Source organism: Colias philodice, chromosome 25 (genome assembly GCF_061535455.1).
Source record: "Colias philodice isolate Cphi_HAF_F1 chromosome 25, ilColPhil1 Martin Lab GWU primary, whole genome shotgun sequence".
Classification (NCBI taxonomy): Eukaryota; Metazoa; Arthropoda; class Insecta; order Lepidoptera; family Pieridae; genus Colias; species Colias philodice.
The window spans coordinates 5476509-5504476 of NC_143110.1; the positions used below are offsets into that span (position 1 = coordinate 5476509).

The 27968-nt window shown below is 32.9% G+C and overlaps 1 protein-coding gene across 1 annotated transcript in view; it reads left to right on the forward strand.

Annotated features, from left to right (window-relative positions):
* The window catches only part of LOC149477398 (PHAF1 protein CG7083), a 29923-nt gene extending 2389 nt beyond the window's left edge, over positions 1-27534 (forward strand). Inside the window, exons 2-11 of the mRNA XM_089710721.1 lie at positions 13678-13760; positions 14411-14538; positions 16143-16302; positions 16671-16766; positions 18421-18571; positions 21260-21462; positions 23458-23582; positions 24336-24525; positions 25605-25700; positions 26061-27534. Of these exons, the coding sequence (XP_089566847.1) occupies positions 13678-13760; positions 14411-14538; positions 16143-16302; positions 16671-16766; positions 18421-18571; positions 21260-21462; positions 23458-23582; positions 24336-24525; positions 25605-25691 (1223 nt within the window). The 3' untranslated portion in view covers positions 25692-25700; positions 26061-27534. The remainder of the gene's footprint in view (positions 1-13677; positions 13761-14410; positions 14539-16142; positions 16303-16670; positions 16767-18420; positions 18572-21259; positions 21463-23457; positions 23583-24335; positions 24526-25604; positions 25701-26060) is intronic.
* Positions 27535-27968: the final 434 nt, after the last annotated feature.

The window sequence follows — 27968 nt, forward strand, 5'->3', positions numbered from 1 at the left end:
TAATATAATATCTATTGAGTGTGCTACTATTTATCACTATTTATTGACCCTTTTAACCAATTAACAAAAAGGAGAAAGTTCTCTATTTGACTGTATGTGTTTGTCAGAAGTCAGAATGGGTGAACCAATTTTGACAATTTTTTTTTATTTGAAATCTGGTGCCTTCCTTGTAGTCCTGTTTAAATGATCTAGTTCTGACATTTATACGGCGGTTTAGTATTTTGTTAAATAATTATTGATGACAATTGAAAACATCCATAGTTAGTACTATTAAATAGTTAACAATAAATTATAAAATGTATTGTGAACATGATTAAGCTCTTTCTAAACATGGTTAATCTTTGTTGTTAATCATTAATTGCGTGTTATTTATATGACGAATATTTCTTTTATTTTTGATAAACACCAGATGGTTATGACAATAGCATTATTGTCGTAACAATGTTGTTATTCCGGGGAATTATTTATTACGCCGCAAATTATCGTAATTTAATTATTTATTTTGTTATTGCAATATAGTATTGTTATTGTATTTTAAGTCAATCTGTTCAAATAAAATGTTGTGTGTAGGCTTCTTTTTAAATGATAAAAAAGTTATTTAAGTAATTGAAATCAATTGTCTGGGTTTCTTACAATTAATGAGAGCGCATTTGAGTGCAATAATTTAGTACCTAAATGTAAATAAATTTTAATAGCATTAATCGTTTTGCTTATTTTTTTTTATCTGATTTCCCGTAGTGTCAGTAAATCTCAATTCAATTCCTTTTTCTCAATTAGATATACCCAACAGAATTAGGACATTAACACAATTATTTATTTAAGAGCCGTAAACTTATTTCACGGTAATACCACAGACTAATAATAATATACTACGTATACAAGTAATACTAACGTATATACACTGGTCATCAAAAAAATCGACCCACCTACACTATGTTTGCTATTTATCGATTATTTCACAAATAAGTCGTCTAACGTCTTAGATTGTTGTATTTTCTTGTAAGGGTCTGATAACATGCTAATCATTATGTTTGTCGAAAATTTTACTGCACTTAAAGATTCTTAACAAATTTTTATACAGAAATACTGTACAGTGTTGATTTGACGGTTTACGGCGGGACAAATTATGCCCGTTTTCCCAGTTCAAAAATGACTTTTTTCGGGATCTCTTGTTCATAACGTTAAGTTTAATAATTGATGCTGTAGTTTTGATAAATTTTGTCTCAATATAATGGATACTACTCTAACTGAGGGGGCCCAAACTGTGGCTCTACTAAAACGTCAACTTGCCGTGGCTAAAAAGTAAAATCTGAGCTGTTTTGCAGTTCGATGAGTTTACCAAAGGTTTCTAGAGACTGGGCAGTATCGATGAAAATATTGATCTGCAAGAAATAGGGCGGCAACTCAAAGGGACGACCCCTAGATAATGTAATCAACTCTACAAAATCGACATCTGTCTGGTGTAGATCTCTAGTGACGCCTGCGTGAAGATAAGGAGGTGGGTATAAATGACAGAACTGTTAGAAGAAGACTTTAAGAGTAGAACCTAAGAACACACAAGCCAGAAACAGGGCCACAATCAGCCACAGCTCATCGACAAACCAGACTTCAATTGACTCGAAATCACGTAAACTGGACTATAGGCCAATGGGAGTCAGTACTTTTGAGTGACAAGATGCGAATGACTTTATATGGTGCTGATAGACGTCTTTATGTCATGCGATGACCAGATGAACGATTTGTTCAGTGCTAGGTAAGAGAAACGGTCGATTATGATGGAGGCTCTGTAAAGTTCTAGAGTGGCATTTCTTTGACAAGACGCACGGAGCTTGACGATAAAAAAATGCTCATTAAATGCTGTTCAATACATTACCGAGGTTTTGGACTATCATATGGTGTAATATGCCGGCTGTATCTGCAAAAACTTTGAGTCTATGCATGATAATGTTCGGAAGCACGTAGAGCGAATCGTGATCCAGTATTTAGAAGAGGTCCGCATTAGAGTTACACTCTGGTTAGCAAAAAGTCTCGATTTGAAACCTACAGAGCACATGTGGGACAATTAAAAAATAAAGCTTAGAGCTCGTAATTCAGCCCCTACAACAATAGGAGACCTGAAAACCGCCATGAGGGAAGAATGATAACGAATTCCTCAAGAGACCATCAAAATCTTGATTATTTCTTTAAAATGGTGAACGCAGGCTATCATTCCAGAAAGAAGAGAAAGTACTGAGTATAAATTCGAAGGAAACGTGATCATAAGTTTCATGATTACAAAATAAACTGCATTTGAAATTTAATAAAGAAAAAGCTGAAAATTGAGGATTTTGATCTTTCTTCGAAATTGACAATTTTTTTTATGATGTTAATGATTTTATGTGTTTATATTCGTGTAAGTATGCTTGTTTAATTAATCAGTTCAGTTTCCAAACAAATTTTTTCTTTAGTTTGTGAGAAAACCGCAATTTTCCGTAAAAATGCAGGTGGGTCGATTTTTTTGATGACCAGTGTATTTAAACATAATACAGGTAAATTAGCTTGGAGAAATTTTTGCGTTTGTAGTAGTGTATGGTCAGCAAATAAAATAAAACAACATTTTATTTTTAGTTTTTATTTTATACAGGGTTACTTGTAAAACACCAGCAACCTCGCAGGACAAGATAGCTAACATCATAAGTAACAACATTTGTTCTACGACTTTTGGCATAACGCAATAAATTATTTTTAAATGATTTTTTAAACTTTTATTGTACTCTCCTTACATTTGTAAGTCTATGTTCTATTAATTATCGGATGGACGACGCGACGCCCCCTCTCGTTCGCTTTTTGTTTACGTAATTTTTGGGAGGCGTAGAGTTTATAATATTCAGACGGAAAATTAAATGAATATTTATTTTTGTATGAAAATAAAATCTAACAAATTATCAAAAGTCGAAATGTTGTTACTTATGATGACTATCTTGTCCTGCGAGGTTGCCGGTGTTTTACAAGTAACCCTGTATATATAAGGGATTTTAAATTAAACTATATGTGTTTCTCCTCTGAAAAAGATGAGACTTTATTTTAATATTTGCACATTTAACATACATATAACTTTTACATTAACAATGTTACTAAGATGAAAAATTTACTAACCTGAAAAAGAAACGACATTTAAAGTTTAATTCTTTAGTTTGAGAAGTCAAAGGCTTGCCTCGACCATGTTTTAACACTGGAGCCATATTGAATTAACAATATAAAGTTACAACACTTACACACAAATTAAACACTAGTTATGGCCCTGCCTTCATACAAAACTGCTGAATACGCCGTTCGCACGGGAATAGAATGTGGATGCGATTTCCCTTAGTTAGCATCCAAGCTTACGTCTTTATAATTATTAAACTGTATAAATTCATTCTTTAACTCCGGTCTGCATCGTGCAGACATGGGTGTAAAAGTCTCATTTTAGCTATTAAATGTAGTTTTTAAGTACATCTGAGTTTTCATTTGGGGCCTCCGGCTGCGGGACATGTAATTCACTTCAACAAATATTATAACAATAATAACAAATAATAACAACAATCAACAAATACAAAATTTATCAATTAAACTACGTACATAATAATTATAATTTTTGAATGAAATGTGCTTTATGTTCTAACGCTACCAAACGACTGCACGTGGCACCTGCGGACAGCGTAAACTGGTTTATTCTGGTTTTGTGCGTGTTTCCACTTTCCACTATCAAGTGACGATTTATTTATTTGTTTTGTTTCGTAATTATTATGGTCAAATATTAATTATGAAACAAATTATTATGGACACGATATTTTATTGTTTCACGGTAGTCGCCTTGTCGTTTGCTCAAGGACGTAAAATTGAATGATATATTTTTTTTATAAAGTCAAAACCATTTTCTTTCAAATAAAAACTTGTTTTTATTGAAAACAAAAGTGTTGCTAGGAATAAGTATAAAATTAAATAGTAATGTTAGGATATCGAAACATTTTTGTATAGGCCAGAACGATATAGTGGAAACGCGCTCTAAGATCTGAGTAATATACACACCACTACATATGCAAAAATTTCTCCAAGCTAATTTACCTGTAATCGTGTGTTGACAGCTTATCCTACAATCATAAAAAATAATTATGTAATTTTAAGTCGATTCGCAGTTAATAGCCGCAATCCGCATGTCAACGCACTTTTTGCGTGTTATCATTGCTTTGTAGTCATAACAGAGCGTAGTATTTGGAGATAAGTGGACTACTAATCGTGATTTAGGATATTAGACTGTAAGTTGATGGAAAGAAGTCCATTTTAGGGTGCACGGTGGGATCATATGTTTATCGTAAGTGGTTAAGCGTGTGTTGTTTGATTATACTGCGTGTAGCCTGTGGTGTAGCCATGTCCATTGTCCTTATATGCTCGAATTAAGATTTGTGACTGATATTTAATCTAAAAAATAAAAATGACTTAAAAAAGTTGGGGTCTAATTTTTTTTGTGTAGGTATGTTGCTCTTTTGGCAAGAAGTTTTGGAAGAATATTTTAATTTACTATAGGTACTAGGTAGTATTACATAAAGTGATTAAATCCCTACCACGCGTGATTCGACGTATTTCTGTAAAGTTGCATATAGTAAATTATTTTTTAAAAAATAAGGTCATAAAGAAGTTTCACTTACGTGTGTACACTAGTACACACTACACGCACACATTTTTTTTTATTATTATTAATTGTTTTTTATAGTTATCTACCTATAACAATTTTTCTTAATCATAACTACAAAAACATTACCCTCCTTCTTTGGCAGTCGGGTAAATATAATGTTAAGCATACTACGATATCCATTATCTATGATCTATCTAAAGAAATCTTAGTCTTCTTATACGTTGTTGTTTTGTAAAAAAAAATATAATCGCTGATATCGCCAAGCTTATGTAAGATTACAATTTCTAAGAAAAAGTATGAAGTAGATAAAACGTTTTTGTACAGAAAAATATTATTTTGATGACATTGTTTTGTAAAACCTATTGTGGATAAAAAATTTTAAACTTTATTTTTTGATAATTAAGAGCTTCTAAATTGGAACACTTCTCGTTAATTGGTAAAGAGCAGAGCTCTACTATGCAAAAAATATAAAAGTTTTGACGAATAGGCTTTGGAAGTCTATGCAGAAAAAAGGCTAAAATTCTATAATGCTTTTCAATCCGAAATATTTTATAATTTCTGCATTTAAGAAAGCATCCTCCGAAATCTCAAGTTCTTACATGGAGACCAAAGACCTTCCTATGAAAATAATTTGGCAAATAGAAGATATTTTTCCAAATACCCTATTAACTGTTTGGAAAAATATCTTCCACTAGCTTCCGCCCACGACTTTGTACGTGCATCCACGTTTTTCCCCGTTCCCGCAAGAATTTCGGGAAATCCTTTCTTAGCGGATGCCTACGTCCTAACATCTACCTGCATGCCAAATTTCAGCCCGATACGTCCAGTGGTTTCGGCTGTGCGTTGATAGATCACTATATCAGTCACCTTTGAGTTTTATATATATATGTATTATATAGATTTGCCAAATTATTTGTATATTTTACCTATAAACATTTAGTTACACGTGTGACCCTTCATCGTAACCCCATGGGGTCACAATATAAAAAAAAAACTCATTTATAAAGTAAAAACAGGTAAAGCATTAAATACGTCAATTTAGTTATGGATGGGTTTCGTGTTATGGCCACATCAAGAACTTTACGAGTCTAGGGATTTACGTTGTGGCAACAAAAGCATCTGTAATATTAAATATCGTCGTAACGAAAATTACTTTATAAGGACAAAGGGTGAATATATTATGCTTGAGCATTGGTAGCTGCAACAAATTGGCTTTTGGGAACAATCTCAATGCTGTAGTCGTAGACAATAGATGGCAGTAATGGTGAACCCCTAAAAAGTTTCCTGAATAAACTTCTTCTATGGATATTGGAGAACTGAATATATTATAATTAGCATTAGCATATCAACATTGACAACCTAAATCTAAAAATAGATCCAAAACAACTTTTCTAATATATTATCAACTATGACCAAAATCCACGATCTAATAATGCTACCAGTGGTGCTCAAACTTTTACACTACGAAGTTAAGTTTTGCATTCAAAAACACTTCTTCAAACTTACTTAAACTCCAAATAGACTATCATATGAATAACCCAGCCGTTAAATGCATGAATCTATTTTTAATGTCTACTGAGTCACCAAAGACAGTATTAACAGTTGGATCGATTCGTGAGTAGCATAAGGCATTTGTAGGTCATATTCAAAGCCTATGGCATGAAAAGTACCTTATTCACATTTAGGGCTTGCAAGGAATTTAAAATTCAATACAATGAATAGATTTGAACAATCACCCTGTTGCTTCGGATTTTTCCAGAAACATAATGGCTATGTTTTTGCTCAATTTAAATTGATACAAATATGATAAACGGGTCTAGTAAATAAATTATAACGTTAAGTGCATTTTAAACTGCTAACCATACACGATCAAATAGATATGCAACAAAGGGCTCGACAAAAGATGTAACGGTGCGATATATGAATATAATAGTGTAGTACTTAACCCGTTTGCTTTAATATTAGTCACTGTTTTGTAACTGCTTTGTTCATCTCAATGACCCTTTTCAGTATTAAGGTCAGAGATTTCAATCCTTTCTTATTGTGCAGCGGTTAAATTATCTTGAATTGATATATTTTTTGTTTTTAATTCAAAGCTACATGTACATTTATTCTGATTTTTATTCGTAGAGGACGGAAAATAAAGGAAAACAGATACATTTACTTGATGTTCAATGATACACAGTGTATAAACAGTGGTATATGAATTAATGTCCAATGAAAAGCAAGTCGATAGATGCATGGATTTATAGAGCAAGGTTTAACGGTTAAAAATGGAGAATATTTTATACTACGTATTCCATAAAATTGATTGCTAATTAGTCAGTACTGAACGATGTTTATTGTGAACCAGCCGACCCTGAACTTCGTGCTGCTTCATGAAATTTCTGCATAATTTTTATTCTCGTGAATTTTTACGATGCTGATAGTTATCTTGCTTTTCAGAGTGGAAACAAATCCAACAAAAGATCGTATAATCGGGATAGCAGTTCTTCACTACATACTTAGTATAAAACAAAGTCGCTTTCTCTGTCCCTATGTCCCTATGTATGCTTAAATCTTTAAAACTACCTACGCAACGGATTTTGATGCGGTTTTTTTAATAGATAGTGTGATTCAAGAGGATGGTTTATTATATAATTTATTGGGTTTTAGACAAAGTGGGCGAAGCCACGGGCGGTCAGCTAGTGTATTATAAATGGTGTATTTCTTTATAAACTAAAACAATGAACATCAAGTTCTGACGTCAGATTTGCCAAGTTTTCCCTAATGATATAAAATAATCGATATATTGGCAATGCAGTCGGAATATTGGTGTGCAATTATTAACGAATGAAGTGAGCGTAACAAAAACTATTAATAGCAATGATGTTTAATATAAAACGTAATAAATTGACAAAGGAAACTGTGTGAAAGTAACTTTGTAGTAGAATTAATGGGTCTATAATGGTCTATATACTCTATAGATTTACCTGAGTGTAACTTTTGTTTAGAATTCAAAAATAAAATTGTCCTATCTCTTTCGTCAAGAAATAGAAGATATACTGTTATACGAATTAAAATAAGCTACAATTTACCCAAGTTTAGTCGGCTTATTCTGCCTCTATATCGAAACCCATGAAGGCAACCATCTGGAAAATTCTTTCAGAGGCCGTATATTTCCAGTCAGTTTACGCCGTGAATTGAACTGACTGGCAAATTCATATAATACCATAATTAACCATGGCTGGATATTGCGATCATAATATGAATTTGCCAGTCAGTTCAATTTACGGCATAATCTGTCTGGAAATAAGAAGTCATATTACGACCCCTGAAACTTAAATACACCTTTAAAACACAGCTTTAAAACGATCAATAAGTATGTTAATATGAAAATGTGTACAGCTGATGTCCTCTATATTGCATGCTAATGATATTTTCATTGGTGTTCATGGAAAATGAACAGCTGTCCGGAGACCTTTGATTTTGCAGGTGTCGCATGCCCTTTGCTGATCTTTTGTGTCATTAAGGTTCATTTGAAATGATTGCTTTGGTGGGTTATTAGGTCATGGTGGTGATTAGTAAAATATGTTGGTAGAATTTAGGACTTTTTAATTTCGACGTTTTGGGTTTCAATTCAATTTTCATGAATTAGGATTCAAGGATTACCTTTAATCCTAATTCATGAAAATAATAATTAATAATTATTGATATTGAATTAACAAAATATGTACTTCTTTTTTTTTCATAATAGGACTAAAATTTAGTAATTTAATGTTTTATAGATAACTAGGTTTCCGCCCGCGGCTTCGCCCGCGCAGTCAAAGAAAAACCCGCATAGTTCCCGTTCCCGTGGGATTTCCGGGATTGCGTGATTTTCCCGGGATAAAAAGTAGCCTATGTCCTTTCTCGGGTATCAAAATATCTCCATACCAAATTTCATGAAAATTGGTTCAGTAGTTTAGGCGTGATTGAGTAACAGACAGACAGACAGAGTTACTTTCGCATTTATAATATTAGTATGGATAATTCGTAGTATGTACATAATGTAAGTAATAACATAAGTTCGATTCGGGTCGAACTGGGCAAGGGGTCATTACTCAACAGCATTTCGATGCAACGGTAAATTTTTTCTCGACATAATAATAAGCATAGGTCATGTACGGTACAAATTAAATTTATAAGTGCATCGTTTTTATTTGATCATTGTGAGATTTGTTTTTTTTTTCGGCATTTTATACACAATCAGTGCATAATATACAGGTATATTAGTAGCACAATAATTTATTTTTTATCCCTAAACGAAGCAATCCAACAAGAACATTATTTACATTATTGCACGCCTCATAAGCGAAGCGTTGAGGTGGGTACTACTGTCACTTCGCGCAAAACATCTGATTTTTCAAACTTAAGGGCTTGGTCTAGTAGTGCAAACAAATGCATCCTGTCATCCTATATGTAAATAATACAAATGTACTAAGGGAAAGTTGCTCCACTTAATTTTTAAAAATTAAATCATTCGTATGCATAATTTAATATTCGTAATAAGTACCAAAAATGACAATTTGAAACAATTTTCGTGAAAATTACACCGGGTGATTTTTTTTTATCAGTACACAAAATTTGCGAATACTTTCTATTGATATCTTCAACTTCATGTTTATATAACTGATCAACTTTTACAAAGAAATTTGGACGAAATATAAAAAAAATAAGCTTTCCATACAAAATGCAGAACTCAATACATTTTTTTCGACCTAAGTTTCTTAGTGAAAGTTGTTCAGTTTAACTAATAAAACGGATAAACAAATTTTGTATATAATAAAAAAATGTAATGTTTGTGTTAAATGAAAACAAAAGATATTTATTTCTGACTAGCTTCCGCCCGCGACTCCGTCCGCGCGGATGTCAGTCTTCGCGTCTTCTACAGATTTATTATATTATGTGTAATATATAGATTTATATTGATAAACCTAATAAATCTTTTGCTAGCATTCTGATGCTTTATCGGTTGCACGATTTATCTCTTTTTTTTCAATCGCTTGAATGATATAGGATGGGTCCTTGATGGGCATCGAATGCTGAAGTCTCGAATTAATCAATTATTAGGCAATTTATGTAAAATCTTGATAATGGTCCATCATATTATTTTGCCTAAACGTTACATACTTTTTTATATATTCTATTTTTAACGAATTATTCACTCCAGTCCAAACAGCAAATAAGCAGACTTCTGCTTCTGCAACGTTTAGTTGTCCCTGAATTTAGAAAAAATAGTCATGATTCTTATCTATGACAAAAGTGTTATTTTTTGCATTGTATTTCAAATATTAATTTTTTTTAACCGCATCTTCCGCATTCATGTCTTTTGCCGGAATTAGACATTTCACTTCTACTAGTCCCATTTTCCCTTTTTGATATGGGAGTGTATAAAGTAATTCTTTTAGATATTTCTCGTTATACTTTTAAAAAGTTATTATTGTCATTTTGCTCATTAGGTAAAGTAATTTCGATATCAGTTTTAAGTTTTTTGATACCTGCAATAATAACGTCATAATCGCCTGCACATACTTATCAATTACACCCTGTATACAATCCACCATCCACATTCATAATGTTTTCCTGTCCTCCTCTCCTTTACGCTGTTCACCGATACATTTGAAATGAGTAAATCTGCTACCACTGAAGGATGTTTCATTGTGATCAGCAAATTTTCACCACTGTTGTCGATTATTTGTTTTTCATTTTTAATCAGCAATTGGGAATCATCAGTTTTGTTTTTTGCAGATTGGTGATGTACCCTAACAATACGTCGAAAAGGGAAAGCATCAACGAATTATCGTTTTCGTCCTCTTTTTTTATTCTTCGCGTCTCTGTTACTTCTGTTTGTTTAGTTCTCAACACCCACTGAATTTTCTATGTTATTGTGATCTTCCATTACATCTGAGTTTTGATGATGTGATGATAATCCATTCGTTTTAATATTGGTACTTCCCCTGCTGTGGATGTTAGAGGAGATGAAAGTGTTCTGTCAGGCGTTTGCCGACGACATAGTGTTAGTGTTTGATGGAGATACGGGTTTAGAAATAGAGGTCAAGGCAAACCGCATATTAGGAATAATTGACGAATGGGGTGTCAGAAATAAGCTGAAATTCGCGCCACATAAGACATGTGCCCTGCTCTCGACACGAAAACTAAAATATGACAAGCCACGACTTACAATGGGTAGTGTGGACATCCAGTATTTCGATAATATTAAAATACTGGGTCTTATTATTGACGGCGGCCTGACATTCAACGACCATGTTGGGAACGTTTGCAAGAAGGCAATCGCCCGCTACAAGCTATTAGCGAGAGCAGCCAGAGTAAGTTGGGGGCTTAACCCCCAAGTAGTTAAGACTATATATATCGCAGTTATAGAACCGACTATCTTGTATGCATCAGCAGCGTGGGCACCCACAGCGGAAAAGATGGGGGTCCAAAAGAGGCTTAACACCGTTCAACGGGGTTTTGCCTTGAAGATCTGCAGAGCATATCGGACTGTCTCCCTGAACTCTGCGATGCTGTTGGCTGGGATTCTCCCTCTTGATCTCAGGATACTCGAAGCTTCGAGACTTTATGAGATCGGGAGGGGTGTGTCGCACCCGGCGGTGTTGAGGGACAGGGAGGTGGAACGAATGGCACCCGCGATTGAGGGATTATTGATTGATTTGATTTACTGACACCCCGTAAAATAAAGAAATTGTTGCCAATCACCTTTGCAATCTATTTGGTTTCATTAACTTTATGTTCGAAGATAATTTTTTTTTCTAGTAGTTACACGCGTATTTTTTTCGTTTATTTTCCATATCGAAATCAAATGTTTAAAAATACGAATATTTGCACAAAACTAAGATAAAAATAATCAATTAACAAAAATATTAAATTTAATGAAGTAGAGCAACTTTCACTTCGGTATGAAGGAAAATCGAGCGTAGAGCACACGTCAGAACGCTCCAGCCCAAGGAGCGCGACTAAAGAAATTCGCTAGGATTTTTACTAATTATTTTAAATATTTTTTTAATATTTAAAGAATTATCAAAATTAAAAAAAAATTTTTTTTAAAGGATTAATACTCATTGGTCTTCAACCAACTCGAATAAATTAATGGAAAAAATAACTTTTAGCAGTATTTATCAATAGATTTTGTAAGGCAAAAAATGGGAAATTTAATGAATTTATAACGTTCTAATTAAGAAAATCATAAGTTTTTCGGCAATTGTATTCAGCAGTTTTTAATAACGACTATATAAGGATAATAATGCGCTGATCAGATTGTGTAAATTGTAATCGGTTGCAACGTAGTGAGTGCACAAACTTAGCTCGAAATGTCTTTGGGGGAAAGAGACTTATCTTGAAGGCCTGATTAAGGTAACATAAAGTAACTTTACAAATGTGAAAAAATTCACGCGCATTGCGTATATAACACTAATTGATAAACAAGAAAAAAAAATTCAGTTTATCATTTCATTAGCCGGGAAAAAATTGTCAAATAACTTGTTGAAAACGCAATTTTGCTAGACTGCAGCCTTAAAATGTCTTTATGTAGTTATCATACATTGCACTTGTAAGATAATACATACACACACATATTAAGAAAAAACACTATTTTTAACGTTCATGATATTTTTGATGTCATTTTTGTTATTTAAACTAGTTAAAAAACAGTTTAAAAAAGTTTTGTCTTGGACGTCCGTGTGTCTGTATGTGCGGATCCTTTTTCTTGTTAACACGATAGCGACCGAAATACTTTACTAATCGAGTCTTTTTTTTCTCTTACGCTTGAGTATGCTCAGGAATAGAACCCTTTCATTTTTCAGGGTCTGATTCGATGTGGTTTAATTGTTATTAAATAAACAAAAATAATAATTAATAAATATTTATTAAAAAAAAATTATGAGGCGTGCACTTTTGGATTTTCCAAATTATTTAATAATTATAATTAATATAGAGGTAAAGAATGTAAATGTTTATGTAAAAACTCGGCACGAGTAACATTAAATAAGTAATTTTGTTAAGCATGTTTTTAATGTACAAATACGAGCACATCAAAACTTGAGTATTCAATAATATAGCATTTATGTCGTTAACATTTATATGGAGGGATACCTTAACAATTTTTATTTAAATTATAAGTTACGTATTATTTGTTGTTACGAACAAGTATGTGCATATTGCATAGATATTAATTTTTTCTACATAAGCCATTTTGTTTTTTTTCCTTTTTTTCGGTGTTTTTTTTTCAAGCATAGGCATATAAAGAGTTTTGAGTTTCCGCACATACTAATTATGTACATATATGAATCAAAGGACGACAAAGACAAAAAAGCTCGTGCGCCGTTGCACATGTATCAGAAGTGAAACTTCTTTGGCAAGATTTAAAGATACAAAAATCGTCGCCTTCTCGTGACGGTATTGCCATGATGCGACCTTGAAATTTTACTCTCAAGGCACCTAAAGAAGTTTCACTTCAAAGATAATTCAGTTTGTTTGGCTACAGCTAGTGTTAAAAAAGAACTTTTGGCGACAATGACATTCGAACTAAATGCAGCCTTGTGATACTTAGTATCAATGATCGTAAAAATAATAGCTTCAGTACCTACTAGTTGATTGTAAAAGTAATTTAATAGTGTGTTGTAAAAGATATATATAGCCAACAAAATTGTGTGCATTAAACACATTGAGTTTCTATGTAAATAATTCCAGGCTATCTTTAACCATAATTAGAATTTTAATACAAAACGAAATAATAATTATTTCATAAACAAAAAAAAACGTTTTAACCGACATTCCCAAAACGACGAAAGGTTCCCTATTCATAGAAAACAAAACAAAAAAAAACAATTTAATCACATCTGAATATTATAAATCTGCTTAATTAAATTTACCTCACAGATTATTAAAGTATACTTTTATTGTTACATAGTTTTAGTCGATTATATCCAGCCATTAACAACAAATTATACAATTATCTCAATAATAGTAACTCTTAATTGTTTCAGGAATGCATTTCTCTCAAGCCGTTGCGATTATTCAGAGTCAAGTGGGCACAATCAGAGGAGTCCAAGTACTTTATAGCGATCAGGTGAGATATAACACATTTACATATCTAATATAGTCATTAGTATATTGATGGAGTGTTATGTACTTGGGTTGTAGATAATACATCTTAGCACAGACTAATAATAATATACTACGTATACAAATCTTAGAGTATGTATTAGCAAGAGAATACATAATGACAAAGTTTTAGTTTTTTGAAATAATTTTGAAATGAAATATGTTAAAATAGATAACACGGAATAAATAATAATATCTTTATTTTGACAAAACATTATACCTTACAAAACTATGTACACTGACTCTTAAACTAGAAGAGCTCTGTATCTTAAGAATATAGAGAATATAGATGATTTTATAAACTGCATCGTAAAACTTGATGAATTTCGAACTAACATTAGAAATAGGTGGACACCATTTTCAGTCTTTATTATCTTTTTCTGTGTGTCGTTTGCAATGAAAAAAACATTAAACACACAATTTTTTTTCATTGTATACGACTACGCCCGCGCCATCTAGTACTAAAACTATGTAATACACATTCTAAGCTATTAAAATATAATACTGTAGAAGTAGTAAATTCTATGTTTATTTCCATAGACAAAATAAAAAACAATTTAGTGTTAAGTAAAAAAGATTTATTAAATAATATAATAATACTTATTTCTCTTTCAGAATCCGCTCGCAGTAGATTTAGTTATCAACATGCCTCAAGACGGCATACGGTTAATATTCGACCCGGTGGCCCAACGGCTGAAGATCATAGAAATATATAATATGAAATTAGTTAAACTTAGGTATAGGTGAGTATCTTTTTATTTGCCTACCAATTACTATGACACATAATAGAATTATAAAGCCGGATATGCACACACCTGCCGCAGGGGCAATCTTGGCGCGGCGGTCGGAGCAATTTCAGCTGTTCTCTAAATTGCCCCTGCTTGCCTATACACATCACTATTAAGGAGGCAATTATGGGTGAAATCCCAGTATTGCCCCTGCGGCAGGTAGGTGGATAGCCGGCTTATTATATAGTTTCTTGACGGCTCTTCCCTGTAGAAATTGCTTTCCGAACCGGTGCAGTGGTAAAAAGACATAGCAAATAGTAATACATACATATAGTACATAATATTATGTTATGACAATTAAGTGACAATTAACGAGCGCTTCTAGAAGAAGTCTTCTTCTTTGTTTATGGCCCTACCCAATAAAGGGATTTTGCCAAAGAAGAAGTCTAATAAATAAAAGAAAATAAAGAGTGACTTGACAACTCAATATCTAAATTAATACTAAAGAAAAACGGCTCTTTATTTAGTTAGATTGTTTGTAATTAATACACTACATGATATTATAATAGCACTAGTTTACTTCATAAATAGGTAATCAAGCCTGTCACTACAAAATTCAGTATTTCCTTAAAATCGAACCCAGCACCTTCGTCTTATATGCCAATACCAAAAATTGCACCAATGAAGCTCAGGGGCCGTATTATGACCTCATATTTCCAGACAGTTTACGCCGTGAATAGAACTGACTGGCAAATTATTATTGTTACGTAATAACCAGCCATGGTTAATTCTGCTGTAATATGAATTTGCCACTCAGTTAAATTCACGGCGTAAACTGTCTGGAAATAAGACTATAAGAGGTCATAATACGGCCCCTGACCAACGATATCATAGCAAATAATTTAACACAGTAACTGTACATATCTGTTTTACTATGAGCAAAAAACAACTAATGCAAGATCTCGTGAGTCATAACGGCATGACCTTTAACGGCGAATGAAAGTAATCAATTGCAAGTGTTATATTATATTTTTTGCAATAATAACATTACGTAACTTTGGTTTTTATCGTCTTTGCGTGGAGTTGGGATGTAGGATGTTTATATTTTTCAATTGGATCATTTTAACGAGTTTTTTCTAGATTTTGTTTGTGACGTATAATGTCTTATCATGCAAGGTTTAATAGTATGCATGATTTAATCGTTTAATAATTGTTTTTTTTTTTTTTCATTTAAATCCATAACTGTAAATAAAAAAATACATTGAAGGTGTATAAAAATAGACTCTTTGATTACAATCTCCAGTTCTGGAAGAAGTATTATTAATTAAAAATCTAGCCTTCGTGCTTTTAGGGTTCTATACTTCAGAAGAAAAAACCCTTTTATGATCATTTTTCGCATTCATATGTTCAACTACCTACCTAATATAAGGCAGTTTTTACAGACATTATAATAAAGATATTAATATGTAATATATAATTTAAATAAAATTTTTAAGCTTAGTTATGTTTTGTTAGGTTTTTTTTTTGATTTTTTTTTCAGTTTTTTGCTATTTTTTGTACCTTTACCTTATAAAACTGTGCTCCACAATATTTTAGCATCTTGTATTTCACTTTTCCAGCGGCTTGTGCTTCAACTCGCCGGAGATAACGCCGTCCATCGAACAGGTGGAGCACTGTTTCGGCGCGACCCATCCGGGCCTGTACGACAGCCAGCGGCACCTGTTCGCACTCAACTTCAGGGGACTCACGTTCTACTTCCCCGTTGATAGCAAGTTTGAGGTGAAATTTTATTTCTCCAGCAGATATGGTGTATGGTGTTTATTTGTTTACTAGTTTTCTAGCGGCTTGGCGTGGTCAAACATAATTTACAGTTGTCATACGTAATATGACGTAGGCAAGAGAAATCCCATGGAAATGAGATTGGCTTGATCCCATAGAACCCCATGTCCACGTGTTTGGGAAAGAGGATTCTTAAAGCAACGCTATTTCGACGGCGTCTTAACAATCCCGCAAGATAGATAATAATTGAACAGTTGTCACAATTTGATACCATTTCCCAAAGCTAAAATAGAACAAGAATATTTGTAAAACAGCTAATTAATAATACGAAAAATAAATTATAAAGTAATTTTTTTCCTCATTTTCAGCCTGGATACGCGCACGGTTTGGGTTCACTACAATTCCCAAATGGAGGTTCACCAGTCGTGTCAAGAACTACCATTTACTACGGATCACAGCATCAGGTAATTTATTAATTTCAAAAATTTCTTAAAACTAGGTTTATTGGTCGAATTTTCTGAAAAAATTAAGGGAATATAACATTTTCAATATAAATACATTAATACAACATTTTTAAAAGCAGCACTACAAGTACAAAAAAAATGACGGACACAATGAACACAGAAACAACAATTAATAATAAAAAAATGTGTTTGGTGTCACGTGCCACAAAATTTGCGTTTTAAATTATAGAGTAGCATTCAGCCCGCGGCTTTGCCCGCTCTAGCTTTAACTTAAAAATTGTATACTTAAACCTTCCTCGAGAACTACACGATCGATAAAAAAAGACGTGGCAGAATATAATACGTAGTTTTAAAGATTAAGGCCCGATTTTTCGATCTATGGTTAAAACTTATCCGCCCAATAAAGTATTACACGATAATATTAAAATGTCACCCGTAAACTGTCAAAGACTGGCAAAGAATACATTTTTGAAATGGTAGTTTAATACGTTATTCGACGAATAAATATTAACCAAGGATTGAAAAATCAGCCCTTAAGCAAATACAAGCCAATTCGACAATCAGAAGCGATTTTGTTTTATAATATGTTAGTCATATTCATATAGACACATGTTTATATTGATACCAATTAAATGATGAAAGTCCACATACAATATCACTAACTTCTGATTAAATACTGGATTATAAGTTAATCAAATGAAATCTTCATATCATACTAATTAATTAATTACATAAGACAGTCATGTGTCATCAGATAAAAACGCAATAGAAATATAAACACTTGAGTCATTAAATTATAATAAAACTAGCGGTCCGCCCCGGCTTCGCCCGTATTACATATTTACGTTTTCCGGGATAAAATATAACCTATTACGGAACAGTTTGAAATCGGTCCAGTAGTTTTTGAGCCTACTCAATACAAAAATACAAAGGTTTCCTCTTTATAATATTAGTATAGATAATCAGTGTTAGTCCATGACTCTATCAGCTGTTATAATCACTACATAGTATAAAACAAAGTCGCTTTCTCTGTCCCTATGTCCCTATGTATGCTTAAATCTTTAAAACTACGCAACGGATTTTGATGCGGTTTTTTTAATATAAAGAGTGATTCAAGAGGAAGGTTTTAGCATATAATGTATGTATTAGGTTTTAGACAACACGGGCGAAGCTGCGGGCGGAAAGCTAGTAATGTAATATGAATCGATTATATACATTTCATTTTGTTGCACAATATTGAGAATTTATCATCGTTAATATATGATAAAAATTTAATGAATTTTAAAATATTTTATAAAAAGCGGTCGTGTGTATTTAGTAAAAAAGTTAATAAGAAAAGCTCTTGACGATTAAATTTACTACTAAATAAACACAAATAATATTACATTTTCATTTTTAATACAATGTACTTTACTCAATAAATACAATAGTTACATTTTACACTTAAAACCAGCACTTTACACTTACACCTATTTAGTGTCAAAGTGTTATGTTATAACACTATTAAACTATGACAACACTAAAGTTACTATAAGGTTTCTATAGCAGTACATCTATGTGATAGGCACTACATGTGTGGTACACCATATATTATTACCATTATAACAATATGAGTATTTTTAATATCTCATAAGGGTATTTAAACCTATTTCAGTTGACAAGATCAAGTAACGGCGGTCGCTGTTCAGCACCACTAGCCGACTTACCTCTATCGTGTTACCGGCACCAGTTGCACTTGCGTCGTTGTGACGTGCTGCGTACAGCGACCAGCACGCTTGGCCTCCGCTTGCATATATACACTGAAGGTAGGTAAGGGGTCAGGCTTAGATCATTAAGTAATGGATGGAGCACGCTGGCAAATGTTCTAACTAAACTTTCTGCCGATTTTGGTGCGGGGAGGGTAACTCACACTTTGAAAAACAATCACACATTCACAAAAATAATTTGTGTTTTTACAAACTCAAACTAATACAAAATTGGCAGACTAGCATGTTTTTGCACACATACATCGATTACACAGAAAAATCTCTGTACATATACGTAATAATACAATCGCTCTAAAGGGATGTAACCATATCGATATTACAAAAATAATAATTTTGTTGAAATTAAAAATAACATTAATATTATATTCATAAAAAATACTACATAGGTCATTTTTAACGTTTTCATCATTATTATATGCATACGAAAAAACAATAAAACGCCATTTTATTTGTATTTGAATATATGTATTTATTCAACACATCACATATTAAGTATATTCAATAAAATAAATATCGGTACAGAAATTTTTATTGAAGTGAATACTTCTTTAGCGGCGTTGGGTATAAAATCTTAAACTCGCGTCAGGTGACGACAGACTTTTTTTTAGCCCTTATATTCCATGCGTAAGACGGATACCATTCCAAAATATCAAACATGCTGAACGTTAATAATCAAGTTTTCACTTCTGCCGGCACTCCCGGAGTGCAACCTGTCTTTTTTTTGAAGTGAAAACTTCTTTAGCGGCGTTGGGTATAAAATCTTAAACTCGCGTCAGGACACGTGACCTGATCGAAAAAGCGTAAGACGGATGGATATCAAACATGCTCAACGTTAATAATCAAGTTTTCACTTCTCCCGGCACTCCCGGAGTGCAACCCGTCTTTTTTTATTTCTGTACCAAGGTGTCGCTACAGATATAATAAAAATTGTAATTCGATTTTTTGTAAATCTGAAATATACGCAATATTAATACATACATATAAACAAATTACATAATAGAAAGGTTACAAGATTAACATTACAAAAAAACGGCTAAGTGCGAGTCGGACTCGCGCACGAAGGGTTCCGTACGATTAAAATGTTCTGCCAGTTAAAAGTAGCCGAGCGTAAATTTTAATAAATATATACAAGATTTACAAAATAAACATTATACTCCTTTTTATGCAGTTGTGTAAAATTGTAATATAATAAAGATTAATTCTCATCTCATTTCAAATTATACTTAGAAAAATATTTTTTTATCGACGTTCAAGTTAAAAGCAGTCCGTCACTAAGAAAGTCGTAAAAATTTACGACCTTTTCAGCGACGATTTTTTAAATTCAACTCTATCACTAAGTTCATAAAGATTAAATTTGAATTTCTCTTCAAGATAGTCTCGCTACATCAGTTTATAGTCTCGTGGGGAGTGCGGTTCAATATCGCGTTCTAAATTCAACTTTATCGCTTAGTTCATAAAGATTAAATTTGTATATTTTTTCTTCAAGATAGTCTCGCTACATCACTTTATAGTCTCGTGGGGAATGCGGTTCAATATCGCGTTTTAAATTCAACTTTATCTCTTAGTTCATAAAGATTAAATTTGTATATTTTCTTTCCATGATAGTCTCGTGAAGCCGCATCAATGATCGAGTAAACACATGACTCGATTATTTGTCTTGATCATATCGCTAAACGATACATCGACGATTATTAGAAATTGCATTTAATTAGAAATGTACGTTAAAAAAATAAAAAAATATACACAAATGAAAGGTTATTCCATCTTTTTTAATATTCGACATGTTTGAATTGCTTCTGCAATACATGACAGTGCAAAACGGCATTTTTAGCGGAGCACTCGCAGACGTCCTTTCGATGTTTTACGAATACGCAGAGTGTTCGTAATCGATTACGCAAGTAGTTTTTATGAAAGCATAAGATTTTTCGATTCGAATAATCTTATACCTCGGCAAAAGGGGAAACGCCTGCGTGTGTTATCCATTACTTAATGATCTAAGGGGTCAGGTTATAGTGGACGATATGTTTATCAAGGCAAGTGTTTAGAAGGAATTTGTCTATCGTGTTACCGGCACTAGTTACAAATGTTGTGATGTGCTGCGTACAGCGACCAGCACGCTTGGCCTCCGCTTGCATATATACACTGAAGGTAGGTAAGGGATCAGGTTATAGTGGTCGATACGTTTATCGAGGCAAGTGTTTAGAAGGAATTTGTCTATCGTGTACCGTCACCAATTGCGTTGAAAGTGAACGTCTTTGAGATGCAATGGGTTGAGGGTCAAAGCAAAATATCTGTATTGATGTTATATTTTAATTTATTTATTTTAAACACATAGACATTTAAAAATAAGCAACAGCAATGACATACAAATAGGACAATTATTTTTAGGGGCGATTTTTCAATCCTTGGTTAAAATTTATCCGTCCAATAAAGTATTACACGAACATTTTAAAAGTTCACCTGTAAACTGTCGTATACGGACAATTAGAATACATTTTTGGAACGGTAGTTTAATGCGTTATTCGATGAATAAGTTTTAACCAAGGATTGAAAAATCAGCCCTTAATACCTACAAGTTACAACATATTAAAAAACACTAAAAATTACAACAATCATTTTTGTCCGACAAATTTTCATTACGCTACTTATTCAGTGATTTGGGACTTCATTACTCTTTTTCAATAACAAATGTCTTGTATATGCTATAACTTTACACCCCGTTTGCAGGCACCCGTGCGGGCGAAGCACCCGCAGCCCGGCGGCGCGTAGTACGCTTCGGGGACAGCTGCCAAGCTGTCTCCAGAGCCCTAGCGGCCCCCGCACGCCTGTACTATAAGGCAGATGATAAGATGCGTATCCACCGACCGACCGCCCGTCGCCGCCCACCACCCGCGTCTGATTATTTCTTCAACTATTTTACCTTGGGACTGGTGAGTTGAAATAAATAAAGAAAATATACAGGGTGACTGGTAAATCGACGTGATCCTTCAAAGGGGTTATACTAGAGGTCAATTGCAACAAATTAAGTCCAGCTAACCAGGGGTCAAAAATGGATGGTTATTGAGCTATGACCCTTTTCTTTTTGAGGTGATGCAAGTTTTGGGCAAGCTTTTTTTTAAACTGATCGCTCATTCTTCGGCTTTCAAAAAAATATTCAATTGAATGTTAATAGTGTAATAGTTTTTTCATAATTAATTGGTTTTGGTATAAAGGAAGAAAATTTTCATATCAAAATCCGTCATAGCTCAATAACCATCCATTTTTTACCCCTGGTTAACTGGAATTAATTTGTTGCAAATGACCTCTAGTATAACCCCTTTGAAGGATCACGTCGAATTACCAGTCACCCTGTATATTTATTTAACTTAACAAAAAAAAATGAAAACATTTAAAAATTAAATAAATATGTAATAAATGAGTAATAAGAGAAATAATAAATGGAACCAAACGAGGCAGCCATTTTTAGGTAAACTCGACACGCACGCGCTTGTCGAATTTAATGAAAATACAAAAACTCGTTGCCTGGAAGAGTTTGCTGTGTAGCAATAAGGCCGCCTATTGTGCAAAATTGTTGTACCTTATTAGTTTGTACTACATTTCTTAAATTGTTTTGTACAATAAAGTGTTATAAATAAATAAATAAAACTCGTACACGAACTGCTACAAGTGTACATTAGACATCAGGGGCGTGCACAGAGTTTTTGGACAGGGTAGGCAGAAATATTGTAATGATATTAAGTCATAAAAACTAATATTTCATATTGCAGTATATTTGATTGGAGATACCTACATAGTATTTCCGCAAAATAATGGAAAACATATCACGAACATAGGTCATATTATCTATAAAATAATTGTCAAAGTAGGTATGATAATTGATATCCTAACTAGTATTCTATATATTATTATGTAATTAATGATTAACTTTACCTTTGTGTATTACAAATTCCGGTATAGATCCATTTATAGATCGGCCTTTTTCCTATCACTCTCTGTTTGATAAAAGTTTATTCATAAAACAAAAATAAGAATTTTTCGTTAAATTAGGTATGCCTTATTATCTTACAAAATACACTGATGATATACATAATCTATTTAGTTAGTTACTCTCAAAACACTTCACTTGCAAATTGTCGTAGTAAACATTATTAATTTTCTCAATAAACAAATTTAACCTCAAAGTAAACGTTTGTTATTTCCAAAACAAAACAAACGAATAATGATACTATTTGCAGATGGTCTTTACCGCTACAAAATTGTATACATTATCACACTTCTTAAATTGGTCGCATATTCAACTTCAGTTTCGACTTTCGATGTAGTTCCGAATTCGGTTCGTATCTAATTCGTATATCTTCGTAAAAAGACACTGCCTACCTTGTGTTTTTGTGTGCGTGGTTTTATTACATCAGTGTGCCGTGTTTATAGGCACGCACACATATAAAATATGCGTAGACACGCAGAGCACACATATAAAAACTTAGACACGGATAGTTTGTGTCTTTGCCGTCCCGTGACGTACTGGGTCCTGTGGCGGCGCTAGTGCAGCGCATGAATAGTGACTTGAGCCGAGCCGGTGTCACATGTTATAGAAATTAGATAATAATGCTACCAAAATACCGATAGATGGATCTAAAATATGTATATTTGAAATATATTTTTATTTCATAACTACATTGCGCAATTAATAAAATTTAATGACGCTGTGAATTTCATTAATGCATATTAAATATTGATCAGAGTTTGGTAAATGGTAGGGTAGGCAGTGTCTTTATGTCTTTATGGAATGCACGCCACTGTTAGACATACATATACCTATAAACACGCACGCATACAAAATCAAATACTCTTTTACTAATTTGTATACACAAATCGTCAATTGTTTGGCATGCAAATATTAACAAAACTAATGTATAATCTTCCAGGACGTGCTATTCGACGCGCGCACGCATCAAGTGAAAAAGTTCGTGTTACACACAAACTACCCGGGACACTATAACTTCAATATGTACCACCGTTGCGAGTTTGAACTCAACGTTCAACCGGATAAGTGAGTAAAATTTTAAATAACTGTAATTTCCGGTATAAATAACATGTTTGCTTTTGAATTTATTCTTAACTAGCTTTCCTCGCGGCTTCGCCCGCTTTGTCTAAAACATAATAAATTATATACTAAAACCTTCTATCTCTAAAAAAAAACCGCATCAAAATCCGTTGCGTAGTTTTAAAGATTTAAGCATACATAGGGACAGAGAAAGCGACTTTGTTTTATACTATGTAGTGATAAATATCATTTTTTCAAACAATTTTAGATATTTATCGCATCAAATACCATGATATCCTTTTCTTTTCCTTACTCTTATCAACAGTATAACCGTCTGTAATACATAACAGATGCGTGTCAATCATGCTAAAGTGCATCATTGCGTACAGCCGATTGACTTTTATAACTCTGTCCCACTCTTTTTCTCACTTTATTTTATTCGTTCTCCAACACAAAACGGGCTTCTGGTGGTTAGCACAGCCACTTGACTCATAACTACATATTATAAAACAAAGTCGCTTTCTCTGTCCCTTTGTATGCTTAAATTTTTAAAGCTACGCAACGGATTTTGATGCGGTTTTTTTAATAGATAGAGTGATTCAAGAGGAAGGTTTTAGTATATAATTTATTAGGTTTTAGACAAAGCAGGCGAAGCCGCGGGCGGTAAGCTAGTTTTTTCATATATTTTTTCCCGGACACAGAGTATCTATGCTCCGATCCTTAGATATATTTAACTTATTTCAATACGTTCTCGAACAGATGCGAATCAAACACGCTAGTGGAATCCCGCGGCGCTGTATGCATAACCGCGTATAGCAAGTGGGAGAGTGTGTCCCGAGCTCTACGTGTGTGCGAACGACCCGTAGTTCTGAACCGGGCGTCTTCGACCAACACGACCAACCCGTTCGGATCCACCTTCTGCTACGGGTACCAGGACATCATATTCGAGGTACTAGGATATTAGGAAATTATACATTTATATACAGGGTGTCTCAAAAGAAAGTTTATATTTTGTGGACGAATTAAAAAAAAAGTAAGCGGTGTATTGAAAAAATGTTTATTAATTATTAAAGTGCATAATATGGGAATTTATTTCTTAAAAATAATAGTAGGGGTATCTTGAATCTAAAGTGTATGCCAACAAACCAACTTCTCTAGTGCATTTAAAAGAAAATATCCGGCACGAAATGGCAGCCATCACTGTGTCTACCTGCCAAGCTGTCATAAATAATTTTACTGTTCGATTAAATGAATCATATTATTCAAATCATATTATTGAAGGCAATGGACTGCATTTGGACGATATTATTTTTAAGAAATAAATTCCCATATTATGCACTTTAATAATTAATAAAAAAAATTTCAATACACCGCTTCCTTTTTTTTATTCATCCACAAAATATAAACTTTCTTTTGAGACACCCTGTATATATAAATTTATAAAGAATAGAAAAAATTCGATCACGAGGCGGAACTGTGACCCGCCTCAGCGATCGAACTTATTCTATTCTTTCAGTTTTCTGTGTCTAAGGGATACACCGCGCCATCTATCATTAGGAAATTGATATTGGGCAATTTTTGGACAGTTTTAGTGGGAATATTGGTACGTCGGGGCAATAGTACAGTTCGATTAAAGCTTAATGGAGGTTCGGAAGTTAGATACCAAAAATTGCGTATTGCGTATCGGAACGTACGATTTTCGAGCCGCCATTAAGTTTTAATCGTACTGTACCACTCTGTGTACACGCGAGTGGTAAATACTCTGAAATGATATTTTAATTTTTGACGATTGAAAAGCACTTTGACAAGAAGTCGTCTAGAAGAGGTCTAATTGAATAAATAAATGTTTAAATTTAAGAATATTTCAGGCATTTGTATCTTCTGTCGCATAAGAAAGAAACATTGACCAATTACAACTTATATTATTTTTAAACTCAAACTCAAATATTTATTTATTCAATTAGACCTCTTCTAGAAGCACTTTTGAATCGTCATTACATTACATTGCTTTTAACATTTATTTTACAGGTGATGTCGAACAACTACATAGCGTCGATAACTCTGTACCAGCCAGAGGGCACCCGACCCCAGTACGCGGTCAGCTCTATCGCGTGACACGATAAGGTGATTATATTGTATTTCCTTGTTATATAATAACTTAAAAAAATAACGTCTAATTGTCAGAAATAGACCAAATTTAAATCGGGCCGGAGGCTTTTAAATAAAAAAAATCATCATCAAAATCGATTACGATTCCTTGAATGTTCTGAGGTAATAAACCCTGAAAAAATACAGTCTAATTCAGAACCTCCTATTATTTTGAAGTAGATTGATAAACAACGTTCTTTATTTTTTATTAGATAATTGAGGTAGTATTTTTGCTAATTCCGAGAATAATATTTTTAAGTATGATTAAAAAAAAATGTGTTTGATGCAATCAAATAAAAAACCAGTTCTTTTGCTAATTCAGTTTATTTTTCACAGGTTAAACAGATAAATGGTAAAAAATACAAATCCTGAATGCCAGTTTGACAGTCAACAAGCGACGCGCACCAGTGTTGCTACTTCAAAAAAATAATTCCATCGAACTTCTGGCAACAACAATACATATCCCCGAACTAAACCAACCTAAGAGGAAACAGTATTTAACAAAAAAATGTGATAAAAACTGTGAAAAAAAAACTACAAAAAAAAGTGAGTGACCGATCTCAAATAGTGTGGAATTTTATTTAAAACGTTAGCAAAAATTGACAGTTATATAAGTTTATTTTTTAATCAAGTGACGGACGATGGTACAGAAATTTCTGGATATTTTAGTCAATTGTGTTCTCTTTTGAAATTGACGAGTTTCCAAAGTATAAATAGACTGTTGTAAATATCGGAGAATATTATGATAATTATTATATTGTAAATTGACGTATTTTTTCTAAAAATAAAACCCAGATCGAGTATGTCGGTGTGACTATTGTGAAAAAAAATGTGCAAAAAATATTTTCTATGCACCACAATAATGTGTTTATAGCTATAGATTATAATTTAAAATAAATTCATAGATAAAAATTCTTGTCTTTTCAACTCTCCAATCATTGGAATAAAAAAATCATCAAATCATTTTTTAATTATATTTTTTACATTATGGTGCATGTATATTTTTAAGAATAATTGTCTATGAATATATTTAACTTTTTTATTGTAAGTATCATTTATAATTAATTAATGGTTTTGCTATTCGATTTTTTCACAATTTTATATTATTAATGAAATCGAAGAGCCGAGTTTGCTTAAAATAAATAAATTAATTAAAATAAATATCTACTTATTCGTTCGCTATGCGCAATCTCGTATGTATGTTTGTGTGTATGTTCCGCTTATGTGCTATTGTCACAAATAATCGTAGTTAATTTTCTTTAATTATTAAAATTTAAAGCTTTTCACATTAGCTTCGTGCACGACGTTATATACTATGCGATGTGTTTTGGAGTATTTGACCTTTATTTTGACCTTTTGGGTGTATTCTTTCCTAAAAAATAAACTTGAAAGGAACCGTTAAAATCTTTAAATGCTTTTGTGTTTTTGGAATAAAATCAAAATAAAAAAAAATATTGGCATCAAACTAAGTTTTTAAATTATTAAGTATTACTGGAACGTTTATCAAATTATTTCATTTTTTAGCGGTTTTAGTCGCCAAAGATATGATAAAATGATACGCACAGATGATAAACGTACAGTTTTTTTTATTGAACATAATATTCATAAAATCATAAAAAAGTTTTTTTTTAAGTCAATTATTATTTTTCTTTTGTCAATGATACATAAAAATACTTTACCCAAAAATTAACCTAACGCTGTATAAACTGTATAATTTTGGAACTATCTCAAAAGAAAAATTGGTCAAGTGCGAGTCGGACTCGGAAAGGGCTCCCTACAAATTAGAAAAAGGAGAAATTGCAGAAAATTTAGTTAGATGTTTTAGTTTAGTAATAACTAAAACATCAATAATTGATGGGTAAAAGGATGGGTTGAAGGATAAAAACCCTATTGGGTTTTTTATCCTTTGTATACGGTGTAGCGACACCTCGCTCTGAATCGCGCAAGCGAAATGTTTTCGCTACAGAGCTATATATAATATGTACAACTTTCCGACATCATCCATCGGGGCCTTCACGGCCGGCCAGTCGAGTAGACTGGTCGAGGATCCTCCCTTTTTCGATGGAGGAATTCCACCTTCCTTCCTCCACATACGGGACCCTAAAACGTTATCGTTGTATCTCAATAAATATATAATTCATGAATGTTTCGTTTACGCAATAATTATCGTCGTGTACGAAAGCTAGTTTAATTAATTATAATCTTAATCCTATTATTGATGAGCATTGAAATTCGAATGATTTC